A 13,125-nucleotide genomic window follows, 5' to 3' on the forward strand; every position below is an offset into this window, starting at 1 on the left:
ATAGATGGCCCATGAGACAATCAAGGAAAGAATACATTTTTAACTGGATACATATCTATATTCCATAATTAACAAACATCCATTTTCACTACAGATCTAAAATACCTCATTCTATTTCCAGGACACTGTCACAAAGGATATTTTCTTCCATGGTACTAATGAGTCATCTGTAACTTTTAGAAGAACATGAGAAGAAAGAAGCTTTCTGTAATAAAGAGTAGGTGAAGAATTTGAATGTATAGCCAAATGGTACAAAATTAACCCAAGCTGTGAAAAGAAAAGTGAAAAAAATAAGGAAAAAGAAAGTGTGTGTTTACAAGCTAAATGTCCCTTGCCACATAGCTGAAGTAAATAAACAAACAAAAGGAACCCAACCTGGAATCATGTTTTGAAGAGCACTGGACCACAGCTAACATGAGATGGAAAAATTCTGTGATTGTATTCTGATAGCACTGTTATTTTATTTTTTGGTTCTTACCATGGACTGCTGAAGGCTTAAAACCTCTGAGGGTCTGGAAATGCTTCCATGCATCAGGAATGTTCATGAGATGATTGCTACTATCTCTCCAGTTGTTACTACAACATCACTGACCATGGATTAAGCTACTTTAACAATTTTAGTAGAACTCTAGAACATTATATAACTTGCACATTTTAAACTAGGGCAAAGAAGATAAAAATATGTGGGCATATGCCATCTGAAAATACACCATTGGCAATGACATTTCCATAAGCTTACCGACATTGTCTTTTTAGAAGATCACAGAGGGCTTTAGTGTGGTTTGTGTTGTTCCTATTCCCTACATATAAATTTCTTATATGGATACCACTGTATTTTAAAATATAACCTAAGGAATAGATTCTGCAACCATTTTTATTGTAGGCTTGCTTTGTTTATTCTATATATTAATAAGAAAGAAACTAGAGACTTTGTATATAGATATAAATGGCACATTAATTATCGTACTTGAGTTAAACCTTAGGGAAGGTTATATTTGTATATTCCAACTCACTCAGGCAATAAAATCCACATCCCCGTTATCAGGAATAGTGGGAAATTTCATCCCAAGAAGCATTTTCTCCAGTGACATTTCCACCATTAGATGCTTTGTCTATGCCAGGTGAACCGTGTGTGTGTCATCCACTGTTTTAATGAAGATCACCCTGCTGATCTCAGATACCCAAGTCAGAAAATAAAATTGGTTATCAAATATCAAAAGAAATATTATTTTTTAAAAGACTATTAATTTTCTAAGCATTCCAACTTTAGTCAGAGCAAATTAATTTAGAATTTAAGGCTACTCCTCAATACTGAAATAATCCAATTATGGAAAGAAAATTTAAGACTGGAAGCCAGTGTCATGGCAACTATAGAAAGTCTTAACATGAAAATGTAAAAGAAAGAAATTTTAAACACATAGCTTAGTAGTGTGTCCTAAGCATGCAATGTCAGTTTCTAAGGGTTTCAGTGCTGCAGTTTCATTTATATTGCTGTTGAATGGATTACATTTGAAGACTTGCTTGATGTCAGCCCAGTGTTAAGGCAACGGACTTGCCTTACCTTGGGGAACACTCCTTCCTGATAACAATATTTCTCTTATCAGGTTGTCCTGCTTGCACAATGTGATTTATTCCAAAATGCCAAAATGTTTTTCCTTCCTCACACAATGTACATTTGAAGATAAGGATAGATGATGTTAGAGGCAACTTGGAATGTGAACCTAACAAAGTTTATAAGAGTTACTTTAGCACAAGAATCTGGCTGACTAGTCATTCCTTCAGAGCTGGTCTTTCATCCTCAGTTTGAAGACCTTTCTTTTAACTATTTGAAAGGGTTTGCACAATTTCCTTTTCTACCTGCCTTCATATCCTTTCTTATGTATCATTTGTTATAAACCAATCAAGGGGTGTTTTGTTTGGGGACACTCCCTCAAGACAACAACTGTTATCAGTCTGAAAACTCTTTAATTTAAAGGAAAGATTGATTGGGTAATCTGGTTTCCACATAAGGAATTGCTGCCCTTGTCAACATGTATTAGTTTGGTCTTTCTCAAAGTATTCATTTACTGTTTTACAAATAAGGACAGGGTGTATGAGCTGCGATGCTAGATTTCAGCCCTGTTGAGGAAGGGGTAGACTCTGGGTAGCTTTAATAATTTTTAGGTTGTGATTATTACCAGAAAGAGGGGGCATGGATGTTGGGGGGGGTAGCAAAAGCCTGGCTGAGGATGGAGCCCCCTCACCCATGATAACAGCACCTCTAAACAGGCTAAAAAAATAAAGAAACAAACTCTACGGTGTGAGTGTCTGTTTAGAAACACATCAGAGTCAGTCACTACTTCAAGAATGAAGCAATTTCAAGTAAGTTAAAATGTTTGTATAATTGAATTATTTGCATTGTTGCTTTCCCTATACAAATATAAACCCCTCATCATTTGCTTAATTTGGGTTTTAGCTTTTCAGATATTATATTAAATTAATTTTCAAAGGACTGACAGTGATAAGTGCAACTTATAATTTAAATGGTAGTTATGAAATGGATAAATTCTTACCTGCTAAGATTTAACAATACTGTTAAAGAGGGAAGTTAAATAAAAGATAATGAAATCTATAGAAAATGATTTTTATCTCTTTCTTTACTGTATAATGGGCAAAGCAGTTTTTAAAAAGGGAAATTAAGTACTAAAATTAGTTACATCCTGAAAAGTTAAAAAAAAAAATCTGAACATAGTGAGATTTTTTACCTCTGAAACTACAGTAGTCAATAAGAAGCGATTTGTAAAACTGTCTCAAATCCACATATTAAAATCGCCAAGCTTACACATTTAGTAAGGACTAACTTGATATAGAACTGTGCCAGCAACCAAGAGGGTCCCTAAAAGTTTGGAGGATATTTCAGGGCTCATGTTTAACTAAAAAATTTTATTTGCTCAGTTACAATCTCTTTGCCTCACCCTACTATGAAGAGTTCACAGAGGTGAAAAAGATAATAAAATGTTGCACATTAACTAGTCATAAGTTTAATCTAAAATCAATATGACACTTTTTAAAAATTTTATCCTTTTCTACACTTTCCTTCTTGGTTTAGTGAAATCATGGTCATAATGAAAGACTGGGTCCTTAATACAAGGTATTCATTTCAAGCACGGATACAGAAAATGCAGGCTTTTAAATATCATTTTATAAGTTCTTCCAGAATACTATATTTTTGTTAATTCTTACCAGTATCAATATACTTTCACCAAAAACCTAAATAATTTTTTTAAAATAAAAATATTTTAAGCAAAATTTTATTTTATGTATTAATAATATTGAGAAAAATGGCTGAATAACTTTCATTATTTAAATTTTGATTTAACACTGTGATACAGCAATTCAGTTGTTTGTTTCATAGTTCAGTTAATTGATACACTGAGGTGTTTTTTTTTAAGATTTTATTTATTTATTTGAGAGAGAGAGAATGAGAGATAGAGAGCACGAGAGGGAGGAGGGTCAGAGGGAGAAGCAGACTCCCCGCCGAGCAGGGAGCCCGATGTGGGACTCGATCCCGGGACTCCAGGATCATGACCTGAGCCGAAGGCAGTCGCTTAACCAACTGAGCCACCCAGGCGCCCCGATACAACTGAGTTTTAATGGCTGTTACTGCTAAACATGATACTTTCCAAAGATACATGGATCCAAGTGGAAAAAGTACATTATTATTTGCTCTGAATAATTTTTAAAACTGTAGTTTGTATAGGAATGTTCTTTTCTAAGTAGGAAAAAGTTTCTGCAGGGAATTGATTTATTATATATAACATAATATAGAAATTGAAACCCTTGTGGCATCAAATTTTGTTCCATGAGAAATTAATACTAATATTTTTGAAATCTTTATCACTTTTGATAATTTCAGGATTTTCAAGAGCAGAAAACACATAAAATTGTATAGGAAATTCAGTCTCTGGGGAGAACTTTTAATTTGTTAAATTAGCTGCCTGCCTACATCATACATTTATTTTTAGGTACCTGTTGTGGTGCATTTGGGACAGCTCCATCTGTTATGATATAATCAATTTCTTTCTTGTGGATACATATGCATAAAACACACACAAATGTGTTTTATTTCTTAAACAGAAGGACTTTCTGCTAATTTGGCACATGTTGATGCTATAATAGTCCAAGGTATGCAGTAGGCAATTAGCAGTAAAATATGCCTGATAAAAAGCACTCACTTTTTTATTGATATAGTATGGGTCCAGGTCCTCCAGCGGCTCTGACACCATCTCTGGAGGGATGTCTCCATAAATAAAAGGAAGGTTCTTTCCAGCTTCCAAGTCACTATTTGGCTTTGGGCCATTTTCGTCATCATCTTTCTTGTCTGGTTTGGGATTCTTAGCCTTTTCTTCTGCAATGCGTCTCTCAATAGCCGCAAGAGATTCTCTGGTGAAGAAGTTGAAGCTGTCAGGTCCTGGTGGTACAAGCACTGTTTGCTCCATCTTGTCATCCTGCACATTTTAATTACCATTTACTCTGCATATGAAAGTCCTAAAAAAAAAAAAAAGGATGGAGATATTCTAAGGAGATTAAGAGAAGATTTTAATGTCTAAACACTGGTCATTAAGTATGAACTAGAGGAATGGATTTTTGTTTCCAGCTAAATTGAAATATAATGATTAAATATATGTTTTTTGTAAGAAGACCACTTAACACCAGATCCACTCTTTCAATCCATTTTTAAGTGTGCAAGACAGTATTGTCAGCTACAACGCGAAGTTGTAGAGCAGTTCTCTAGTACTTATTCCCCCGGCATAACGGCAACTTCACACCCATTGCATATCAACTCTCCTCCCCCCACCCCCACCCCCCAACCATCATTCTACTTTCTGCTTCATCGGCTTTGGCTTAACAGATATGCTTTCTAGCTCAGGTTTTGTTAAGTGTCCCATGTTTATTAATTCTTGTGTTTTGCCGATACAGGAACCGTGCCATAACTTAAGAAAGTGATTCAACTATAGCCCTAATTAAAGTACATTAGGCTAAATACCATCATGTCCCTAATGGGCTGTTCACTCCCTGAGCCACCCAGATGAGGATGGGATGTATCCCCACAGAGGCAATGGAGAGCTTATCAACAGGATGAAGTGGAAAGGGAGTTGTCTCTGAGAGGATATAAAATCCAGCCCTTCAGTCCTGACAAGCGGCTCCTGGCCAAGCTGATCAAAACAGTTTGCTTCTGCCAGCCTATATAACCAATCAAATAGTCATTACTGCCTGAGTCACAGACCTGAGTCTTGGTCTAACCTGAGGAGGCAACTGGGACTGCGTGTGACCTGCTCACGTCATTAGCCATGCCAGCGTTGGCTTTCTTGGACACACACAGAAAGAGACAGTTCAGTGTTGGACAAATGCCGTGTATGTGACTAGGAATGAGAAAAAGACTAAGCTGGGAAGAAATTCCTGGATTGGGCCCCAGGTGGGAGAAGACAGCAGAATTCTCCTGTTTCAGGAAAAAATGATCGGAAAGGAGCCAGGGTGCCATAAGCGCAACAAGAATGGAAGTGTTTTGCTTCCCTAAAGCAATAATGTTATTCTTGCTGATTCTATAGTCCTGTAGTGCTAAACATATTACGAGGACCTGAGGCAAAACTCTCAACTCCATATAGCAGAGTCAGATCTGATCTGATGCCAGGAGCCAAATCCCAAATGTATTGTTTCAAGGTATATTTAATATGAGCTCAAATTTCACAGATATAACGGAGCCAAAACTCAGAGCCTAAGCTCCTGCTTGGCCATGAGTTTTATTTGGAAGCTGTGTTAACTCATTAAGGTCAACAAGCTACGATGCAGTTAATTGCAGCTTTGGTGGATATAAACTGAAATAATAAACCTGCAGCCATAATTGTTTTGTGAGGAGTCCTAGAGGGCCCTCAAATTTCACTGAAGGACATTCCTACTGCTGTGAGCTTTATGACCATACTTTTCAGTGGATGACCAGAAACAAGCGGGACATTCAAGTCTAAATTTATACCTTCTGTCTACTAAGTGAACTAACAAAACTTTCAGAGCTTCCTACAGTCTACCTGTAATCAGCTCAGGGCCTGGAAGAATAGAAAAATTAAATCAGTAAATTTAAATGAATGGAAAAGGAATATTTTTACCTTAAAACTCTACTTCTCCCATAAGGCATCAGGAAAACACTGGCAGCTATTTATTTGGAAATAAAAGTTTCGGGATAACAAGTGTGGTGCATTTTCTCATAAGGGAAGTATTATGCCACAGATGTTTTCCCTTTATAACTAATTCGTTCTTTGACAGAAGATATGTGTAAATGACATAAACTCAAAATCATTTAAAAGAAAATACAGTGTAAACTCTTCCTGCCACCTGTTCTCCAATGCTTAATTCTGCTCCCAGAGGTAACCACTGTTATCTGTCTCCCTATATTTTTCCAGGTATGTAATAGGTAAACACTAGTCACATGAGTGTGTGCATATTCACACATTTTCTATTAAAAAACACACACATAGTATCTTAGTTTACAAACTCTTCTGCACCTCTCATTTTTTACTTAAAAATATATATTAGAGTTCATTCCTTGTCAATTTTTATAGCCTCAACTCTTTTTATTGGCTTCATGGTTTTCCATTGTTTGTACGTACTATAATTTATTGAATTAATTGTCCAGTTATGAGTACTCAGGTTGTTTCCAATCTTTTGCTATTTTAAATAAGGCTGGAACTAATATATTTCATACACATATTTTCACATATCTGTGAACATTTTTAGGGTATCAGTTTCTAAAAATGGACTTGGCTGTGTAAAACGCGAATCTTCAATTTTGATATTATTGCAAAATTACTCGGTATCAAGTATCGGATCCCCTGACAGCAATATAATGCTGTGCCTATTTGTCTACATCTTCACCACATAATGTGTTATTATATTTTCAATATTTCCAATCTGATTGGGACAAAAATGGGATCATATTATAGTTTTAATTGGCATTTGTTTTATTATGAGAAAAGCTGAACTTTTTTCCATATGGTTAAGAGCTGTTTTTAAGTTTTCTTTTCTGTGACTTCCTATTTAAATAACAGTCCATGCTTTCATTTTTTTTTCCTTTTTAATCTATATCAACTTTTTAGATATGGCATCAACAATTTAACTTGGGGCCTTTTAAAAAGATCTATTTTTTTTGAGTTTGTGGCGTTTCTGTGCTACAGGTTAGGAAATTTAAATGTTAACATGATGATCTAACTGTAACTCTTCTTTGGCTTCTAGATTTTGTGTAATGTCGAGGAAAGCATCCATCCCTGGGGGAGTGGAGGGATATATGATAGATCATGTTCTCTTCTTGCATTTTCAGCATTTTTTATACTTTAATTTTATAAATTTAAATCTTTTGTCTATTTGGAATTTGTTTTCTAGATGGAATAAGATAGATTCTTTATTTCCCTTAGTTATTCCAACCAACATTAATTACAGCATAAGCTAACTTCTTCACCAATACATAATGCTACCTTCATGGTATGCTAAAAATATAAATATATATATTCATTTGTATGAACCCCAAAGTCAGCAACAAACTTTACAAAGTAATCCTAGATGTTATTTTCATTAAAGTCAAGAAAAAAAAAAATCAACAGTATTATTTAACAATTTTCTGAAAGTACAAGCTAATCCAATTAGACATGAGAAACAATTGCACTTAATAATAAAGACAGAGGAAGTAAAATTGTACTTATTTGCATATTCTGTAAACACCTGAAAAACTCCTACAAGTAGTAAGAGAATAAGTGTCTGGTTTCAAAAACATAAGGAACTCAATAGATTTTCTTTACAGGAGCAACATGCATTTAAAAACACACAAAAAAGAAGCTAGAAGCTTTCCCTCTAAGATTAGAAACAAGACAAGGATAGCCCTTCTCACCATTCCTTCTCAACATTGAACTGGAAGTCTTAATTCCTGCAATAAGACAAGAATAGGAGGGGCGCCCGGATGGCTCAGATGGTTAAGCCTCTGCCTTCGGCTCAGGTCATGATCCCAGGGTCCTGGGATCGAGCCCCACATCGGGCTCCCTGCTCAGCGGGAAGCCTGCTTCTCCCTCTCCCTCTGTGCTGTCTCTCTCTCAAATAAATAAAGAAAAATAAATCTTAAAAAAAAGACAAGAATAGGAAATAAAAGATATACAGATTAAGAAGGAAGAAATAAAGGTATCTTTGTTTGCTGATAACAAATTTTCTATGTAGAAAACCCAAAAGAATTAACTAAAAAACGAACAAAACTGGAACTAATAAGCAAGTACAGCAAGGTTGCAGGCTACAAGATCAATATATATAAAAATAAATTGCTTTCCTATACACCATCAATGAACGAGTGGAATTTGAAATTAAAAACACAAATCATTTACATTAGTGCCCCCAAAATGAAACTTTTAGGTATAAATCTGAAAGATTATGGATAAGGTCGATACGAGGAAAACCACAAAACTAATAGAAGAACTCAAAGATGAGCTAAATAATGGAGATATTTCCTGCTCATGGATAGGAAAACTCAATAATATCAAGATGTCTGTTTTTCCCAATTTGATCTCTGTTGGTCTATTGATCTATTGATCAATGCAATCTCAATCAAAATTCTAGCAAATTATTTTGTGGATGTTGACAAACTGATTCTAAAGTTTGTATGGAGAGGCAAAAGACCCAAAATAGCCTACACAATACTGAAGAAGAAAATACTTGGATGACTGACAGTACCTGACTTTAAGACTTACTCTAAAGCTACAGTGACCAAGGTAGTGTGGTATTGGTGAAAGTATTGACAAACAGGTCAACAGAACAGAATAGAGAGCTCAGAAATAAACCCGTATATATTTAGTCAACAGATCTTCGACAAAGGCACAAAGGCCATATTATGGAGCAAAGGTAAAGTGCTGGAACAACTGGATATCAACATGCAAAAACATGAATCTAGACACAGACCTTATACTCTTTATAGGAATTAACTCAAAATGGATCGCAGAGCTAAATGTGAAATGCAAAACTATAAAACTCCTAGAGGAGAACATACAAGAAAATTTAGATAACCTTTGGTTGGGGAATGACTCTTTTGATAAAAACACAACAAGCATGATCCGTGGGAAAAAATAATTGATAAACTGGATTTCATTTAAAATCAAAAACTTCTGCTCTGTTAAAGACAATGTCAAGAGAATGAGAAGACAAGCCACAGACTGGGAGAAAATATTTGCTAAACATAAAAGTAATAAAGGACTCTTATCCAAAATATACTAAGAAGCTCCCATCTGGGCCACCCTTCCACATAATGGCAGAGATGATTTTCATTTCTTTAGGGCAGGGGCAATCATTTCTGAAGCACAAGAAGACTTAGCAACATTTCAAAACTGAAGGGTTACATTGTGTTCCTGCGTCTGAAGTTCTTCCTGTAGCTACAACCAGGCTGCAACTAAGGAGTAACATATTTCCTAGGTTCTCTAGCTTCAACACCTTCCCAGGTTTGTTTAGAACCTGTTTTTTTATTCAACTTCACTAGAAATAAAGTAAACACATTTGTTTCAGTTAAAAAGAAAAAAAATATATACAAAGAACTCTTAAAACTCTATAACAAGAAAACAATCAACTTGATTAAAAAAAAAATGATCAAAAACCTTAATGGACATTCACCAAAGAAGATATACAGATGGCACATAAGCATATGAAAAGATGCTCCATATCATACATCATCAGGAAAATGCATATTAAAACAACAATGAGATAGATAATACTATCCACCTATTAGAATTTCTTGGCCCAAATCTAAAACACTGATAACACAAAATGCTGACAAGAAGGTGGAATAACAGGCACTCTCATTTATTGCCATCTGGAATGCTAAGTGGTATAGCCACTTTGGAAGATAGTTTGGCAACTTCTTATAAAACAAAACTTACTCTTAGCATATAATCCAGCAACTGCCTTCCTTGGTATTTATCCAAATGAGTTGAAATCTTATGTCTACACAAAAACCTGCACACAAATGTCTATACCAGCTTTATTAATAAAAATTTCCAAAATGTGGTAGCAATCAAGATGTCCTGAAAATGCAAATGGATTGATAAATGGTGGTATATCCTGACAATGGAATACTATTCAGCACTAAAAAGAAATGAGCTATCCAGCCACAAAATGACATGGAGGAAACTTAAGTGCATAGCACTAAGTGGAAGGGTCAATCAGAAAAAGCTACATACTGTATGATTCCAATTATATGACATTCTGGAAAAGGCAGAATTATGGAGACAGTAAAAAGATCAGTGGTTGCCAGGGGTCAGTGAGGAAAGAACAACGAATATGTGAAGCACAGAGGATTTTTAGGGCAGTGAAACTTTTCTGTATGATACTATAATGGTAGATACAAGTCACTTTACCTTTGTCTAAACCCACAGAATGTTCAACAGCAAGAGTGAATTGTAATCTACACTATGTACTTGGAGTGATAAGAATGTGTCAATGTAGATTCATCAATTGTAACAAAAGTACCACTCTGGTGTGTGATATTGACAGTGGATGTGCTTATATGGGGGCTGGGCATATATGGGAACTTTGTACTTCTTGCTCAATTTTTATGTGAACCTAAAAAGTTGTTTATTTAAAAGGGGAAAACATAATTAATGCATATTTCATAAGTACAATGTAAGAATTTTTAAAAAATCTTTGAATAAACCTAAAACAGTATAAATGGAAAGACATATCCTTTTCTTGGATAGAAATACAATATAATAAAGATATGAAATTTTCCTAAATTAATTAATAAATTAAATATATCCTTCACAAAAATAACAAGAAAATTTTAGAACGGCACAAACTTGGAAAAATAAACAAAAAATAACCAGAAAATTCTTAAAATTAACTTTGCTTTCAAATTTCTCTCTATTGTAAGAGCTGTGTAAGAGGAAGTATTTACAATTTCCAAATGACAGATTTCTTCTTATTTATGTTTAGTTTTATTGTACTATAATCCAATAATGTAATTTGTACCATTTCTGTTCTCTGGAATTTACTGAGATTTCCCTTTTGTCCTAATAGAGGTTCCTTTTTTAAATGACCTGCCAAGAACACAGAAGAGGTTTTCTTTGTTTTAAAGCTATAGAGGTCAGTATATCTCAGTTAAATTTACCTTGTTTAGATCTTCTGTATCTGTACATATTTTTGTTCTACTTGATCTACTATGAGTTGAAAGAGGAAAATTAAAGTCTGTTTTGAATGTGTTTCTGTTTATTCTTGTAGTCCCTGTAATTTTTGTTCTATGAATTTTAATGCCATGTTATTTGGTGTGATCTTTGGAGTGGACTGAACCCTTTACTACCATATATCGTCCTTGTCTCACTTTAATATCTTTCCTTCTGAAAGAAGACAGTTTTGTCTGATACCGTGTTATGACTCCTACTTTCTTCTTGTTAGCATTTATCTGGTATATCTTTGACCATCCCATTTGGTTTCACCCTTTCCATTTCACTGCTTTTGCAACTTCCTTAATATGTATATGTTTGGATTTTGTATATAGCTACATTTTAAATATATATGATCATTTAAATATATATGATCAGTGGCCAATCACTGCCCTTCGAAAGGAATGCTATGCTGGAGACGGAGACCATTGCCCATGAAGTTGTGTAGATGGAACAGAAAGTTACTAAAAGCCTTCCTATTTTCCAGAAATAGTCCATTTGAGAAAAGCCCCCAGACAAATCTTCCTGATTACTGGCTATGAGTTCCAACTGGAGAAGTAAACAACCAGGAAGATAGAAGAAAAGCATTTTACTTTGATAAATATGATCACTTCAACTGTATTATGTGTAATTATAAATTAGTTCAGACACTGGAATTACATTTATATATGAGCAATTTCATGCACATTATAATGACATCACACTGAGATTAATGAAAGGGTTTTTGCAACTCTAAGTAGACCTTATTATATTCAAATATCTATTTAAAAATAAACCTTATATTAATTATATGAATAAAAGATTTTAAATTATAACCCACCCCGTAAGTTTATTTATGGAGTATCTACAAACTATCAGATACAAGTTAATATTTTGTCAGCAACACTATAGAAAAAACTTCTAAATTATATTTGGAATTTGCACATACTTTGCTAAAAAATATAAAAATAAATCATGAGTTTTTCATTTACACTTGAAAGGAAACTTCATTCTTTGCTGCAAAAATGTATAACTAAATACATGGTCCTAATTTTATGAAATTATACCTCATTCGATATGGAAGGGGGGAACCTCACAGAATCTGTGATTTTGGCTTACACCTTTTTCTTTATGAGAGAACCAGCATTTATATGTGTGTTTGGGTTGACAGAAGAGCCCTTGCTAACTTTCAATAGAGGTAAGATGACACGTTCACTTTCTTAGTGAAAAGACTTCAAAGACACAGGTGCATTTTCAAGAGGAATAGGGATATGCATTTAGACAAAATAAAAAAGAAAACTAAAAAAAAAGAAGTAATCATAATTAGGAACACAACATAATAGGAAGTGTATGTTAACAGAGAGCAAATCTGAAAGAATAAAAAAAAAAATGTTGGGAATAAGTAGCATAATGGGTAATAGAAAAATTGAAGGGCCTCCTGGGTGGCTCAGATGATTAAGCATCTGCCTTCGGCTCAGGTCATGATCCAAGGGTTCTAGGATTGAGTCTGCATCGGGCTCCCTGCTCAGCAGGGAACCTGCTTCTCCATCTCCTTCTGCCCCCCTCTCCCTTGCCCCCGCTCATGCTCTCTTTCTCGCTCTCTCTCAAATAAATAAAATCTTAAAAAAAAGAAAAATGGAAGAATGATTCTTTAGGAGGACAAGCAAAACAAAAGTAGCAAACAATGAGATAAGAAGTCCTAAAGAAGACAAGAAAAAAAAATCCGAAAGAAAATAAATGGAAGCCAGAGGCTGTTGAAAAACGTTGTAAAATAAAATAGGATTTGTGACTGGAAAGAAATAAAGTAATAGCCCAATATTAATTAATGTGGGTGAAAGACGAATAAAAGGGGAAAATTTATCAGAATGTAGAAATGATAAATAAAAGAAATGATGCATTCTGATGATACGAAACGGGTATAAAAAAGGGAAGCTAA

General features: G+C 34.5%; 1 protein-coding gene across 9 annotated transcripts in view; it reads right to left on the reverse strand.

Moving 5' to 3' along the window:
- The window catches only part of LOC113920606 (sodium channel protein type 1 subunit alpha), a 143,980-nt gene that overhangs the window by 73,228 nt on the left and 57,627 nt on the right, over nucleotides 1–13,125 (reverse strand). For all 9 annotated transcript variants that reach the window (XM_035726815.1, XM_035726817.1, XM_035726816.1 and 6 more), the window contains one exon: nucleotides 4,215–4,527. In XM_035726815.1, the coding sequence (XP_035582708.1) occupies nucleotides 4,215–4,478 (264 nt within the window). In that variant the 5' untranslated portion in view covers nucleotides 4,479–4,527. The remainder of the gene's footprint in view (nucleotides 1–4,214; nucleotides 4,528–13,125) is intronic.

Source organism: Zalophus californianus, chromosome 3 (genome assembly GCF_009762305.2).
Source record: "Zalophus californianus isolate mZalCal1 chromosome 3, mZalCal1.pri.v2, whole genome shotgun sequence".
Classification (NCBI taxonomy): domain Eukaryota; kingdom Metazoa; phylum Chordata; class Mammalia; order Carnivora; family Otariidae; genus Zalophus; species Zalophus californianus.